We start from the raw sequence: 16,855 nt of genomic DNA, 5'->3' as shown, positions 1-16,855 counted from the left end.
ATGCCCCGAAACAGGGACCGCAGCATCTGGCAGGCTAGACCAAGGCATGGAGCACACAATATTGGCCCTCTTTCTAAAATACATTTACTCAGTGTGTTTTAGTTGCCACGGCTAGAAATGGGTCAGCAGACTGCCATTACCAAGTAGCATGGAGTCTCCTTTCTTACAAGGTGCATTCACGATCATTGGACAGGACCTTTCACTTCTTTATTCTTCTCCCTGAGTTTTACATACAAACCTTCCTCTATCTCAGATGGTCCTCGCACAGGTCCTCAAATAACTAGATAAATATTACTTATATTTAGCTTTTGCCAAGTCAACTTTGCTGGACATCTGAGCACTGTGATTTCAGGTAGATGTGTCACACCCACAAATGTGGATGCAAATTTAACTCAGAGCACAGCAGAACCCAGTGAACATTCAGCCTGCCTCAGTATCACAGCAAGATAGTTCCTTACAATATATTTTTAATATTTTGTTGAATCTGGTGGACAAAACTGATGAGACTTTCCCCTTATCTGTTAGATTTTTACACACCTGTGAATACCAGAAAGAGTTTCAGAATTACTCCATTTATGAATAAAACACTTTTTTTTTTTCTCTATATATTGTGTCATCACACAAATTACTTATCATCTACTAAGCTATTAAACATAGCCTTGCCAGTGCTCTTCAAAAGTCCATTAACAGGGAACACACACTACTGTTTCAAACTATCTCCACATCCTTTGAATCCCTGAACTGGTTATACATTTATAATATTTTCAGAGTACTCTTTGGAATTACAATAGCTATGGGAGTAACTCCAAGAGAAAAAAAAAAATCTATGAATTTTTCAGCAGGCAAATTTCCTCTCTGTCAACTTTCACCCTTCCCTACAGCTAAAGAACAACCCTTGTATTTTAGGACATATTGTTCTACATATGCAACAGGTACAACAGTCCTTCTGCTGAGAAAAACGTTCATTATGTAAAGCACTCCTTTTGCTAGCAGTAGCTTATGAAGCTTTTTAACTTCTCTCCTAAAACCAAGCTCTTTCACAACTGCTGATACCCTCCTTTAAATTATCCTCAATTTGTCAATAATGGTGCCAGAACCTAGTGAAATGTTCTCGAGGCAGAGTTGGAAAGAATGAGATAACAAATGAGTCACAATGGTAAATCCAGTACTGCTCATGAGTTTGAAGGCTGTGAATTGCAAGTGCTATTTTTAATCAAAAATACATCTTCAGAGACTGTTTTTCTAGCCAGAGTGATGATATGATAATGTAATCCCAAGAACTCTTACAAAACTGTCCATGACTGTTTGCTGTGGCTTTGTCCTCCTCCTGCCAGACTGTTTAATCAACTGTGGGATGCTGTCTGTCTGCAAAGTTTGGTGGCTTTGGAGACCCTCTACTCAAACACAAGTTATAACTTTTGGTTGACCAGGGAACTCAAATCTAGAAGATGAAAACATTGGCCATTGGAAAACTGTCATCTTAAATACACAACACAATCATGACATTTAGTTAACCAGTTTCTGACTCTGAAGTAATGGGAGGAAGATGTATAGTTAAAAAAAATTTGGTTTTCTAACTTTAAGGAAGCTCTTTTAGTGACAGAACAACTACTGCAGCTAAGCTCCAGTGAAATGTGCAGATCTGTTATTCAAATAGGTCAAGCTGCCAAATGTCCTAGTGGCTTTTTTGGTCTGGGAGTTTCCTTTCTGAAAAGATCATGTTGGCTGTCCACAGCAGCCTGCTGCAGCCTGATGATACCACTTAGAGCGAGAGCTTTTGAAAGGGTCTTGAAGACTGAGACCTGATTGTTTCTGTTTCAGGAGACCTTGGGCAATTGTTGGCTGCCAAAGATCCTATTATGGTGCTCTTCCACCTTCCCTCTGCCTCTCATTTTCTTCTAAACTAGCTATCTTCTGGAGCCAGGAGAGTATCTCCTTCAACTAACCAACAAACCAACCACTAGTAAGTTACTCCTCTTTCCAAATTCACTATGACACAGACCACTTCCACTTCTTACTAAAGAGATAATTACAGCGAAAATAATCCTGCATACTAATAAACAAGCTCACATGAAAACCAGTGCCATCTTTTCCATAATTACCAACTCCAAGGCTACGAAACATTTACCCTACCAATTTTTAGATACTACATTTTGTCTAACTACTAAAAATATGTTTACTTTTCACTCTCGCTTATGAGGAAACAAATCGGTTTCTTAGAGTACACTCTTCAGACAGCTGGCAAACCACTTCAGGCATAAGCTCCTTATCTATCTTAAGCCCACTGCAGTCTTTGCTAATGCCTGTGCTGGTATTTCCAGGCATGGATTTAACAGGAGGAGAGAGTTTGTCCCTTACTATCCTCAGGCAGCACACCCCAGGATCCCACAGCATACATGTTCTCATGGAGAGCCCTATATATTCAGCTGGGGCCTTTGCCTGGCCATGGTTTGAGCAATAATTTTGATAATTAATTTCTGTCAGTTGCTATTTCCAGGAGGAAGAGACACATGTTCAGAAAAGCAGGAAGAAGTAGTTAAAAATCACTATAAAGTAGTTTAAAAACATTGAAAGTAGTTTAAAACATCCTGAGACAACAAAACACTTCTATTTTGCAGAATATAAAAGCAAAAAGATATCTCAGTGCTGTCTCTTCCTCACTTCTTGATACCTTCCTCCAACTGTTTCATCTTCAAATCCTATGCGTTGCTGAGATTATACATTTGGGAGTATGTTAGCTACTCAAACCTGGCCTCTTCAGATACCCACACAGTACGACTGGCAAATACATAGCTGCCTTTAAAAAAAAATGCTGGCTTATGAAATGCCAAAATTCATCGTGATGTGTTCAAGATATCAGTTCTTAAGATACTTAGATCAAGAAAAGTATCTGAAGAGACACACAAACTATTCATCAATTCAGTTATTTTGGAATTGAATGTCTCAGTGATTTACAAATCCATCACACATTAAAGTAACAGACTAAAAGCAAATTTGGCTCCTACTTGAATTTGTTTCTTTCTTCGCGTTCTATCCTTTGCAACCTTTCTTCTCTCTCCTGACGTCGTCTTTCTCTTTCTGCTGCCAAGGACTCCTGGTGCTGCCGAAAAGATGATGTAAGGAGACCACCCAAAGCTGGCCTGCAGAGAAGGAAGATCAGATTTCTCAGTGCCACTTTTATTAATTATACTGGCAAAAATTGAGTAGGAATCATTCTGCAAGTATCATAATCCCAAACAACAGAATGACAAGACAATATTAATGTATGGATGCTTCAAAGCACTGGCTAAGCGTCTTGATAAATTGATTTAGATACAATGATGAGCTTAAAAATGACAGATATGGTAGGCTGCTTAAATTGCCAAATTTCTGAACACAGTACGCTTAAGAATTTTTCAGTCTATTGCAACTGCGATGTTGTCTAAATTTTTTTTTTTTTACTGTATAATCTTGTTAACTGATAAGCTGAATCCTGTAAAGGATTTTTTTTAAATAAAGAAAAGCAAGCTAGAATATTTTTCCAGCACTTTCCAAACATATTATGCAATGATTTTAAAAGCAGATGTGTCACAAACACCCGAGAATCCTGTATACAGAAAAACAAAAGTAAAAAATGTCAGAACTGCCCTTCAGAATTTGAATGCTCTCTTAAGCAGTGCCATAATTTTCCTCTATACTTTAACAAGTTCTGTTATTATTTCCTCACTGCATGTACTGCAAGAGCAAAATAAATCATGTATAGGAGCATATCAGTAAAATACACAGGGACAGCACAGTTAGTTATAATAATTAAGTGGCATCAAAATTGTTACTAAATAAATTAAAGGCAATGGGGTTGGAGCAGAACAGATTATCCATTTTCCTCTCCTTGCACAGGGCAGTAATTAGTCTTCTCAAACCATACTTTAAAAACTGTTTGTCTGACCTGCCTTAAAAATCCTTAATGATGGACGTACTGCACCCATCTAGTACTTAACTAGCCCTGCCAGCAAGAAAGGCTTCTCTGCTGTCTAGTCTAAACTTTTTTTTTTTTTTTTCCATTTAGACCCACTTGTTCTTGTTCTGTTCACAGAACCAGTGAACAAAAAGAACAATTTACTACCACTTGCTTTATGCCTAAGCAAGAATTAGTCTGAAAGTGGACTTTCTTTGCAGTCCTCTGACCATAACTATGAACTGGATGCTCCATGGTAGGTTACTGTAATGAAGAAGGCTCAGTGTTCCCACCAGCAATGCATAGCAAACTTCTAGCTGTTGCTCAGGAAACTGTTAAGATGCAAGAGATAATGTGAGTAAATGCCCAGCCAAATAAGTGGGACTTTTTTTGCCAGAAATGACAGGCTTTACAGTAGACTTCTCAAATATTTAAATGATTTATTCTTTGAGATGAAACAACTTCAAGTAGCAAATACTTTTTTAAAAAAGCCACATGTATATTAACTTATAGTTTGGTTTTGACACAGATTTTTAACTTTTTTTACTGCAAGTACTCCTTTGGCTAGCAGAGTGGCTCCTCTCACACATCCTTTCCCAACATGGTGGTGCTGGTACCACCAATCTCTCACATGGCAACAGAGTGACCTCAGCATAAACATGTCTGTCTTCCTGTCTCTTAGACAGGAAAAATATGTATTGTACAGGGTAGCTTTATACAGATGTAAATGTATCCACACTGATTGAATTAGACTGATAAAATCAAAGAGACATAACTCATGTAGAGCGGTTTCTCTGCATTGTTGTAACATGAGTTTTGCAATGAAGGGATTAATGAGAGAAATAGATACTGCCTTTTCTAAAAAAGAAACTAAACCCTGTCTAAAGGAAGGTTCCCAAACCAGCAATAGAAACCTGGATAAATTTTCATTATTTTTAAGAACTCAGACGCTTTCCCTTGCTTATTTCCATGCCTATGTAAATGTACTACATGTAGGCATTTAGTGTAATAGCATCAGTTCACCAATGAAAATAGGTGCAGGAGAAGACAGAAACAGTAATGCATACCTTCCCCAAGTGTCTATGTGCAAGCAGAAACACCACAAAACATAGCAATTTCGGCCCCACTGGCAGCAGGGCAGTGTGAATATAATTTCAATAAATTGAATTTCAATATGTCATATCCCACACACATAAACATTACATAAGATGGTATAAAACTTGATATTCTGTAAGCCTCCCTGCTGGCACTCCTCCAGAGCTATAGTATCAGTGCTGGATCACACTCAAACCCATAAAAATCTCTAATATGCCTTAGCACTAAGAAAAGACAAAAAATAAAATCCTCAAACCCTAACAGTCAAGTACATGTGGTGAATTTTCCCTAGAACATATTTTAAATTTATTTTAACTTTTGACCTTTCAGTGCATGTTGCAATAGAAAGCTCTAAGCAGAAACAGTAGCACCACTGTATTAAGATTCAGAACCTAGAGCTCTATCCGTCTAGTAGCATGAAAAATCACGGCAATAAGGTTGGATATATGATCAGAAATTGCTCTTGGAAGGGGAAAACTGGACAGTACCTCCACATGAAGACATCTGGAAATAAACTGGAATAGATAGCAAAAAGAGGGTCCTTATCAAGTCTGTGCTCTTATCTGTTCGGTGTATTTACCTTGCTATCCCACTCTGTCCTATCCCATCCAGCTGCCCTGAAGTCTGCAAACTCCATTTGGAATCAAAGGAAGTTATGACTTAATAAAGCCTGAAGGAAAATTAAGGGGAAGGAATGGGGTGATGCTGAGAGACCAAAAGAGTGATTGTAGGTCTGCACAGCATCTAGCAGGTTGGAAACCTTTAGCTCTGACTAAGCTCTTTGAGGCTTCACAGTAAATACAGTTATCTAAGGGATTACAGAGGAATCACATGGAGATGTGCAGCTTAGTTCTGCAGATGGGATTCGAACCTGATCTTGGTAGTAAAATATCTCCACATGCCAAAACACCTTGTTCGGAGGTTTAATCTTGCACAGCTTGGCTAGAGTTGCTCACTTGGCTGAAAATTTCACATGTATGAACAGTAGACTCACAATCTAAATAAAAGATCCACAGCCATATACCCAGGAAAAAAGCCAATGTCTAAGAAACTGTAAATGAACATCCATGTGCCATATTAGTTTGCCACCTCTTGAAAACTAATTAAATCCATAAAAAATAGCCCAAACTTGTTATTTCCCACTGGTTATTTAATAAATCCATACTTCAGCTGAGTTACAAGCTACAGCACAGCATGCACATGCATTCCTGATTCAATTAATTTGTCCCAAACACAGTCAGCTGTGGAGTGCCATTTTGCATACAAGAGATTACTGCATGAAATTGTCAAAATTAATACTCAGAGTTGTGAGGGGGTTCTGTTGAAACAGGTCATAATTAAAGAGATAGAAATGCAGCCAGTTGGCTCCTTGTGTGGCACTGACTTTTTAAAACACAAATAATCAGGTCTTGGGTTTTCAGTCACATTTAGGAAAGGACAGGCAAAGAAATATCACTAATTTTGTGGAGTTAGAGCTTGCTTAGTGGTTAGACCCTGCAGTGTCCAGACCACTTGAGCAGACACATCTCCCTCTGGTGAAGACTGTACGTCACATCAAATGCTGAGACCCTGTGAAACCTCATAAACTCACAGCTTTACTGTTGCTATCAAACACTGTAACTCAGATGTATTTGGGTGCATCAATCCTCTTCTTAATGTGAATTGCAATTGTAAATGAGAAGATTTAGTATTTAGTAAACTCTATCCTTAATTTTCTACATGTGCATAAACTAAATCTGGAGGAAACAGGTGTTACTTTCACAGTGTACAAACCTGTAAAACAGCCAGAAAGAAAAGCAAGCGGTAAGAGGTATTCATCAAATATTCTAAATGATTTGAAAAGAGATTTGTCTATGTTTGGTTTGTTTGAAAAATCTGGGGCTTCTTTTGTCTCTGTGTTCCCCTGGCAATAATGCTTAAAGGAAACTTTCCCTTTCGCTGAACTCATACTTGAATTGCAAATGGCAGTGAGACTGGCCAAACCAGCCAGTGGGAAGCTTGGGCTGAGTCTTCAGGTAATTCTGGTGCTTTGATGCTGTTTAAAGGGTGACAGTACCTTCAGGCTTCAGGAATATTTAAGTCTTACTGCCATAGTCTGCATTTTAAAAGTGGGTAAGCAAGAAGACGACTAAAAAAAATACTGGCATAGAATCAAAGGTGGCAAGAGATTTCAACAGAAGAGAGTATGTGAATACTCAATGAAAGCATAATAGAGTGATCACTCACAAAACAGGGTTATAGCTAATATATGCCAGCATTTTAATGCTGGTGTCATATGTTACCAGTTGGTAATATCAACCATTTGTTCAACTCCACAAATACAATCCAGAAGGATGCTTGCTCTGACTACTATTTTTAGTCTTGCAGAGAGCACAAGGCTATTAAGAATGGACTGTTAATATAAAAATATTAAGAAAAGCTTTCTTCTGCCTGCTGTTAAAACCAGCAAAAGCTAAACAAGCTATGTTATTACACCCTCATTCCGGAAAGAAAACACACAGCAAGAATATGTCTAAGTCTGGGGATTTGTGAATGTGGCTCCACACCACAGCATTAAGACCTGGAGCCAAATAGGTCATTAGTTACTTACCTTGTTGGAAGAAGACAGCAAAGAGCAAAGAATAGGAAACAAAACAAAACAAAACAAAACAAAACAAAAAAAAAAAAAAAAGAAGGAAAAAGAAGGCAACAAAAATATATACAGAGCATGGGGTACAAAGCTAAAACATTAACTGTAGGACAAAACTCTTCTGAACAAAAATTCAGCTAATCCAACCTACAGCATTTAGCACAGTGGTAAATTAGTAATCATTATTAAAAACAAAAGCTCAGGGAGACAGAAGATATCTCACACTTTTTTGCAAGTGCTTGCAGTTTTTTGACAATACTCCATCACAGACTACATATTGTGAAGTGGACTGTGTGACTTGAGTTATGTTAATCACACAGAAATGTTTTATTCGATTTTCAATCTTACTCTAAGCCACTTCGTGACAGCAAAATTGCAATTATCAACTTCATTTTTTCTTCATTCACTTTAACTTTGAACTGCTCTTCTTTTGTGGTTGCATTTTCCTCCATGCTGAAATTTTTAAATTTGCTAAATGGAAATGGTTATCTATAGCAAGAATACAAAAGTATATTTTTAGGAGATAAGAAAAGAATTAACGGATGACTTATAATAGGAAATCCCTTTAGGTCATAAGGTTAAGATTCAGGATTTTCTTTAATATAACTAGGGTCAGAATAATTAATAAACTTAATGAGGAAGCACTAATTACCCACTTTTCCAAAGTGCTCCTGCTCCAGCAGACATGAGAACGCTACAGAGAGGGAATAGTCCGCAGCTCTGACTCAGGCCTTAAGTAACTGTAAATGTCTCTTGGCTTTAACAAAATAAATCCGCTTTCCAGCTTAGAAAGAGACAAAAGAGGAGGCAAAGCTGCCAAGAGCCATATTGCTTTTCACAGTTAAAGAAACTCTCGTGTGTTATGTCTCCCTACATGACACGACAAATTCAAAAGCATGTTGATATAAGATTTTGCAAACAGACTAAACATTACTTGAGGAATCTTTACAAAACTTCTCTGAAAAATAAACACAAAATTGAGAGATAAAACTACTGACTAATGCTTCCTTTGAGAAAGAAACTTGAGAATAACCAAGAGAAGAACTGATTAACATTAGACTTTAAACTGGCCTGAGGGGCTACACAAAATCAAGCTACAGAGGGGCAGAGCTGCACAGAGCCAGGACAACGAACGAGGACTTTCTACATACACACTCCTCTCGCAGGCTGAGGTTTTACAGGTTTTACATTGTGTTTCTGTCTTTCTCCAACCAGTGGCTTTTCATCTTCATGAGAGTCACAAATTTCCTGGAAGTGGCTTGCAGAGCCCCCTCGCTGATCTAGGCTAAGGTATGTGTCCCCTAAGCATCAGCACTGCGCACTGTGTGTTCAGGCAGCACCACGCTGCAGTCTGACATTGCAACCCAGCTCACGCTTTCTGTTTAAACATACACCCTATGATGAAGCCCACAAAGCTGAAATCAAGAATACTGCTTATGCAGTAGTTTGACAAGCAGCTGAGCCAGTGTAAGCCACTGCTGCTTCCCAAACTGTAAATCATCAAATAATTCCTAAGGTCATTTTTCCTCTTAAAATCTCAGCAATAAAGTTGAGGCTTTTGCCCTGGGCCACTATTATCAACTACCAAGCTATCCCTTCCTCATTATATTATTCAGAGTGGAAGATGTGTTTGGCATTTACCACAAGAAAAAATATCCACAGTCTCTGGTCTGAAAGCCCAGAAGCATGTATTAAGACACACAGAAGATGGTAGAAGCAGAAAAAATAGAAAGCCAAGGAAAGAGGAGTTGTTCTTGGGAGAGTAGTAGCTTTGTAGGCTGTATAGTGGGTTTTGTTTCATAGGTTTCTTCATTTTCTTTAGTGCTTAACAGCTGGGATAAGGTAACTCCAGAGTGCAGATTAGTGATAGATGGTTAACGGAAAAAAAAAAAGGAAGGAAAAAAAAGAGAACCTGCCAAGAAGCTTCATCCAGCAGCACCTCCCTGGTGCTGTCAATTACAGAGACCTTTAATTTTAGTAGAAAGTCTAACTGAAAAGCTGTTTAGCATTCTCAAGCATTTTTTTGTTTGTTTTTTATTGCTTTTAAGATACACAAATTTGAAAAAAGCACCAGACTGCCAGAAAAATAAATGTTTCAGGCACCTGGAAAGGAATAAAACTCAAAAGAAGAGCATTCGCAGACTTTTGCTGTGCTTCATGTTTATGCTTCAGGTATGGTGTTTAAAGTGTCTTTAAGATCAGCGGAGAAAAATATCACTTATAATCTAAATCATGCTAATATCAGTGTCTGTGTTCACCCGTTGTAGAAATAAAAGCTTGAATGTACATTTACTTCAAAATATATATAGGAACATGGAGATGAACACTCAACATTCAAGGTCCTGCATCATGGGAGCCCAAGGTAACATACTGCTGTAGATCATAAAGCAAGTAAGATGGAAAACAGATTAAGGGATGTGAAACGTATTTCACCTTTCTTAAGTCTATTATCTAATAGTCCGGAAAACCTGGAGAGTGCATCAGACAGGAATAATTTGCAAACACCATAGAAGGCCCTTATCAAGCTTGGAGATTTGGAGGAACTTCAGAGGGACCAGCCAAAGGTGGAGACTAAGTTCATAGTGACTAGCCAAAAGGATCCAGAAGTGGAGGTTTGCAAGCTGAACTTTCTGGCATTTGACTCAACCTACAGAGGCAAGAGGAGACCATGAACTCCTGCTCCCTTGGCACAGAGTGCCGTGAGAAGAAGGCTTTTCAAACTAGGCTAACTTCACTGCTGTTTGACAGTAGGGAACTGTCTCCTGGCAAATCCATCAGAAGAAAACTACCTTGGCAAACACATTAGCAGGATATTTTTCTGGCAACGAAATGAGTTAAAGCTGGTACTGAATTCAGGAGCCTTAGAAGTGACACTCCTTCAAGGGTCTCCTCTATGGCATAACCCACAATGCATATACACTTTGCCACCAAAAACACACTATGAGGGGGTGTGAAGCTTTGCAAGTAATGAGTTTGCTGTCCAGCCACAGAGTCTAGGCTGCAGCTTTGAGTGACCATCTTACATTCATAGTCTGAGAAGGCAGTCTTTGGCTAAACAGAAATATTCTAGGTGTAAGCATAAGGCATAAAAATATAGAAGAGTCTTATAACACCTTCTCTCAGGCAATGCAGCGACTCAGAGATACAGAAAAATGCTTTTCTCCCTGACGTGCTGCAGCTATGTCTTGCTCTTCCCCTTTGTTACCAAAATTTCTGAGGTTAAGAAATTGATTTTTTTTTTCTTTAGAAAGTAGGAGAGAGTTAATTGGTGATTTAAGTCATGAAGAGTGGGAGCAGTATATTTATGGAGTAAAGCGGTCTTTGGCAGCTAAAACCAGAATGACTGGGTTATACTTCTTATGCACTAGGAGCAACTTGCACAAGCAGAGAGAGAACCAATATACTCTTTTTTCTCTCCCAAGGAAGGGCTGAACAGAAAGTGCCCTGCAATTTGCCCTCCTTCAGTGGGATTTCCATGGCTGCAACATGCACTTCAGAAACATGGCTCTCCACAGGGGACCCAGAGAAATGAGAGAGAACAACAGTATTGCAAAAAGTTGGCAAAAGGCTGCAGCTGAATTTAGAAACCAAGAAACAGTCAAGTAAGCCTTTTCTTCTGCTGTAAAATCAGAAATATATACATTATGTGGATTTCAAAGAACAAAGTCTAGTTACTTTTGCACTGACTTATACTGCTTTTTCGGATTTCCTACTGTTTTTAGCCAAAGAGGGTTTCAAAAGTATGAATGTCAAAATGTCAACCACATTGCTTCTTTCCACCTAAGTTGTAGCTCTTGTTTACATAAACAAAATGCAGCCAAGGGTTTGAAAGGCCTGTCAGGGTAACTGAATGGAGCATGAATCATTTTGCTGGGCACTGGTCTAAATGCTGTTTCCTCCTTCCTCCTCATTCTCGAAGGTCAGATAAACAGTACCAGGAATTGCATCTGAAGCTCTTACCTTCATGACAAAAAACAGGAATCTTTCTGTGGAGGCTTTGGATAACTGTAATCGTAAGCTGAAAGCAGAAAACTCACCTTGGAGCTAACCACAGATACACGCCTGCTTCTTATCAAGTGTCTTCCTCTTCCCCGCCTAATCTTTTAGCTTTTTTTTGGTGTTTGTATCCACATAAATTTTTACCATCAGGAGGTAGGAATTAATGTTCACATGACCTAAGGCAAACACCATTGATAGAAGACTGTGAAAACTTCCACAATACTTTCCACTTACTAATCACTGTCAAGCGTAGTGTCACGCACAGCCTGCTCTCCAGTAAGCAAATTCTATCTGTTGATCTCTGCATGGACATTTCTGCAACCCATGTCTTTAAGGACAATGAGATAAAAGAAGGATTCTGCCCCTCTTCAAAGCAGTCACTCTGTTAGAGCCTACTGAACGACAATTCTGCAGTGTCAGGGTACTCAAAAAACCAAGACTTGATGCAAAATGGCATCTGAATCTGTAAATTTAATTATTTTTCAAGAAATAGCTGCATCTAGTCTGCAGGCAACAGGCAGCTGTGGCACAAAGACATTTTTCACACTTCTCAGAGATTAACAAACAAAAAGAATCAGGCTCAAATATAAAAACACAGAAATCCTGGTAAATTCAACTGTCATGAACAGCAAGCTGCAAATTTAAAGAAGAGATATTTTTATCATGTGAGGTGGAAAGCAGTAAACGTAACCTGAAGAAAAGACAGAGATGCAACTCTGAGACACTTAAAGAGGGATCTGATAGTTGAAGGCAGAGCACTTTCCAGTTTCACAGAGAAAAGTAGGATGAGGTAAAATGGCTAGAAGATACTGCTAGACAAATTGGCCTCAAAAAATGAAATATTCTCCTAGCAGTGATGATAAATACTGGAATGTTTTCCAGGAGAAGTCATGCCCCGCCACTTGAAAACATGCGAAGGTACAGGGGTCTTTCATTTAGCTTCTGTGAGACCCATTACAGGTCACAACAGATGATTACAGAGCTCCCCTCTGGCCTGACTCTCCATGAATCTGTGAATTTTACAGCTTCATCCTGTGGGGCCAAGGCATTTTGGCTCAGAATCAGCAACGCACTTATACGCATGCTACAATGAAGGCTTGCTTCCTTTACTGGATCAGGGCCAGTGCAATCAACCTCTTGCAGGACAGGCCCAACGATCTTCAACCATCTGAGTTTGACGACTTTGGAGTTTCTTTGCTGCAGTGGCAATCAGAAGCTTACAACAGCAGGGACATGGAAATCTAAAACTTCAAAATCAGCAGGATACTTTTAATTCTTGCTTATCTTGCATCTACTTTGCTAAGGTAAAAGGGTATGAAAATGCTGGTTTAGAGTTTTTTATTATGGTTTCACTTGGAAATAATTTAATTCAGATGAGGAAAGACAAATCAAGGAAAGTTACTCTAGGAAGATGAGCAAATGAAAAATGATGCCTTTCTCCAAAGATAAATTTAATGTAATTACTCACCTGAAAAAAAGGATTAAATCAATACCTCATGGTTAGAAATACATGCATGCTGGAAGAACCTAACTTGAACCACTTTGACTGGAAAGGATGTGAGGCATTAGGTAGATTCAAACATATATACATACACACACAAACATGTATACATATATTTATATACACATATAGAAATATTCAAAATATAATTAATAAAAATTAATTGGAATACAGAGAAAGGATCCTGAAAAAGCCTTCAGTTCAAAAAAAAAGGGTGGGAGATGGAATTTTTACAAATTAGAGGCCATTTTGACAACAAACAATCCAAACCCCATCTGGCTTAATAGGAAATTATTTAATTAAATTATTAAAATTATTTAATTAATTAAAAACTTCTACCCTTCCTCCTTTAGCTCAGCAGGACATTCTTTGAAGCTGTCACTTACTTTCATGTTGTAAGAGTCGGTTAATTTCTGGTGGTCCAGATCTCTTGCCAAGAATAATTTCTTTCATGTATCCATAACAATTTATTATCTTTTTTCTTTCCCTAGTACCTTACATAATTCAAAAGAGTGTTCTGGTTGTTCAAAATACTGCTTATTTGTTGCTGCTATGGGGTGTTTTCCTTTTTTTTTTTAAAGTGAGTTGATAATTGGTAGGTTATCATGAGCTTGGTTTACCTACAGCAAGAAACATTTTGCCCTTTATTGAAATACAATGAGATATATCATGTATTTTCAAGGAAGGACAAAATTATGACCCAGGAAATTCTGAGTTAAGCACATTTCCAAGATTTTATAGTTGATTGAAGATGATAGAAATGAAAATAGATCTGCCTGAATTTATTTTTAAAAATGGAAAGAAATAAAATGTGCTTAAATTCACCTTTTAATAGTCAGAACAGCATATGTGTGAAGCAACTCTGTTTTATCCATTTAAGTGGGAGAAGCAGAAGTGAGATGGAAATACATCCAGCCTTTAACACCATGTCAGAGAAAGGCTTGAGAATGAGTGGGAAATGTCTACATTTCTGTCCATTTTCTTTCCAACATTAGAAAAGGTCTGTCTAGAAGATGTTTCCAGTACCCATTCAGAACAGCTTACACTCATCTCCATCCTATCTATAAATGAACTGTTGTTAAAAGACTGATTAATTTACAAACCTGTCAGATTTGGTCTCTTGAGGCGGTGAGAGAGTTGTCCCATAACGAGAAGTGGGTGTTGTAGGGGCACTGACACCAGGGTAAGGTCGTGGAGAAGAGTAGGAGCTGCTGCCATAGCTACTGTATCTGAAGAAATGGGAAGGAAAGTAGGAGAAAGGGAGAGAGAGAAAAAAATTCATCAGCCAGCAGGCATGAAACAGTAAATCCTCTTGTTTAGGGGGTGGCAGTGATCCTATACCCCAGAACTTCTCAAACATCCACCTTCTGAAAATATTGCTCTAATCCCAAATTCAAAATATGCAGCCTATCATATCATTTGAATATCAACCATGTCATGGACATACTTGATTCAGATAGTGAGCTACTGCTTTGGAAAACAATGAGAGATTAAAATGGTCTTTCCATGTGACAACTTAGAGCAGGAAGACTTAAATCACTGCTTAGTTACTCAAAATTATTAGCTGTTTTGGGAGCCAATACCCAGTCACTAGAAAAGGGATCAAACCAGTCCAAGTAAGAAGTATTCATGTCTAGTGAAATTAAGGCAAGCAGCAGCATTCCCAAGACATGGTCTGAACATGGACATCCATCATGTGCTAATATTTGCGTTATAGAAAATATCCACATTATTTTCAAGTAAAAAGCAGGTGGTATTTTCTTTCACTTCCCCCTACATAAATCGTAGCTTATGTACCACTTCTTACAACATCTGTAAAAAGCCATCATCATGGTTAAAAAGACACGTCTCTAGAAGCATGGCTTTGGAAAATTCTATCAGACATTTCCTAAAATCCAAGAACCTGTTTGACTCCATTGTGAGCTTGCTTATCGGAGAAATTTTTTCCAGGACTCCTGGAATGGCCACCTCCCTAGAATCCCTTGTATCAATGTTTTCATCCTGGCTCATGTACTGAATAGAAAAGGCAGTTGTGTTGCTCTGCTTTGCCTTTTAACCATCATACTTAAAAGAGCATGTCAAGGAGAGATTCCTGATTTAGGAAAACGTTAACGTTTCTGTTCAGGGGCTATACCATTTTCCCACGTGGAAAGCATATGATGCTCTGTAGGTGAGTACTTTGCAAGGCCAACTCATCCAAATGACAAAATTTACTTCAGGAAAAAGGGCAATATAATTTTCCTTATTATAATTCATAAGATATAATATACCCTCTTTCACTGTATCTTTTTTCTGCTGCTTCTTCTCCCATACATATCAGCACTCAGTAATTTCACTCAGCAATTTTATTTGAAAAGGCTGGTTGGTTTCCTTCAGCTCCATTTAGCACACTCATCTAGCCATGCAAAATTTCATTCAAAGTTTCAGCTTCATTCCTTAGGGTACAACAGCTTTTCTGCCTGCCAAGGCCCATGTTAAAATCAAGAATAGATTTCAGTTAGGGGTTTTTATAATGGAAGGGATCATGCTTTAGAGAACATGCCCCCTTTGGCAGTGATTCCAAGTTTGTGTTTTCGAAAACACCCCACCACTACCATCTATTTTTGAGACACCATACTGACTGTCCAGGAACAGGAGTAATTTTAGAAAAAAATGCTAACACGCAAATTTCTGAGCTACAAAAGGAATTTTTCAGAAAATAATTGTCTTCCTGGCATTCTTGCCCTAAAAGAAAACTGACTAGAAACTAGAGACAGTGGGCCAGTGGAAGGCTGTGTAGCTGGACAGTGTGAGACTTCCCTGGTAGCACGAGCTGGCATGGGTCTTCTCTCTGGCAGGCTCAGCTCAGATGTTCTGCCTGTGCCCGTATTGAGTGAGAGGTGAGAAACTCTGTTGTCCTGAAAACAACTCAGAGCTCATTCAGTATGCTCCTGACAGTAACAGAAACCTTCATTTCTGTTTCAATCAACTGAAAGGAGCCCTTCTTATCAACCATTACGTTTCCTTTTCTCCTGTTCTGCCCCATGAAAAAGCTGACACAGTGAAGAATCCTTTTTCAGACCAAGGAATTTCAATTAGACCAAAGGTAACTCATTAGAACAGAGAGAACACATCTGAATCCTTCTACTGACTCAGATCTACAAGAATTAACACAATCAAATTCAGAGGGACTGGCCTGGACACGGCATCCCTGTATATCAAATTTAGAGGGAGACAGATACTGGAAGAGTAGCAATACAAAACCAGCACACCAGGGTAAGTCTGTATCCTGTACACAATGTTTATCTTTCTAACCTTCCTCTACTAGTGGCTATTACTTCCATTTTTCCTTCCTGTCTTGTATACCAATGTAGATGCAGTGGCCTTCTCCCAGGACTGTTCACTGAAGAAACGCCAGACATTTACCTCTTTTATGAACATATTACTGCCCAAATCATGCAAGATTTGCCCTCTTTTTTCTCCATATAAACTCAGCACAATCCTCCCCCACACCATGCTCTTGATCCTGTGTGGTCACTAGAAGCACAAGGATGGTCAGAGGAAAAAAAAAAAAATCACTGTAATAGTAAATATTGCAGGAACAGGAGGTATCTAGGAATCTACTCTTTAAAAAGTGTAATTCTAACAGCAGCAGCAATAAGAAGGCAATAAATTAATGTGAGAGGCCTAAGGGAAAATTTTTGCACCTATGCAGGAA

At 38.5% G+C, this 16,855-nt stretch overlaps 1 protein-coding gene across 1 annotated transcript in view; it reads right to left on the bottom strand.

Moving 5' to 3' along the window:
- The window catches only part of FHOD3 (formin homology 2 domain containing 3), a 369,637-nt gene that overhangs the window by 81,357 nt on the left and 271,425 nt on the right, over positions 1–16,855 (bottom strand). The window contains exons 12-13 of the mRNA XM_026841709.1: positions 14,262–14,387; positions 3,006–3,140 (exon numbers count right to left, since the gene is read on the bottom strand). Coding sequence (XP_026697510.1) covers positions 3,006–3,140; positions 14,262–14,387 — 261 coding nt within the window. The remainder of the gene's footprint in view (positions 1–3,005; positions 3,141–14,261; positions 14,388–16,855) is intronic.

Source organism: Athene cunicularia (assembly GCF_003259725.1).
Source record: "Athene cunicularia isolate RWA chromosome 2 unlocalized genomic scaffold, athCun1 chr2_part1, whole genome shotgun sequence".
Classification (NCBI taxonomy): domain Eukaryota; kingdom Metazoa; phylum Chordata; class Aves; order Strigiformes; family Strigidae; genus Athene; species Athene cunicularia.
This window is presented reverse-complemented; position numbering and strand designations above follow the sequence as displayed.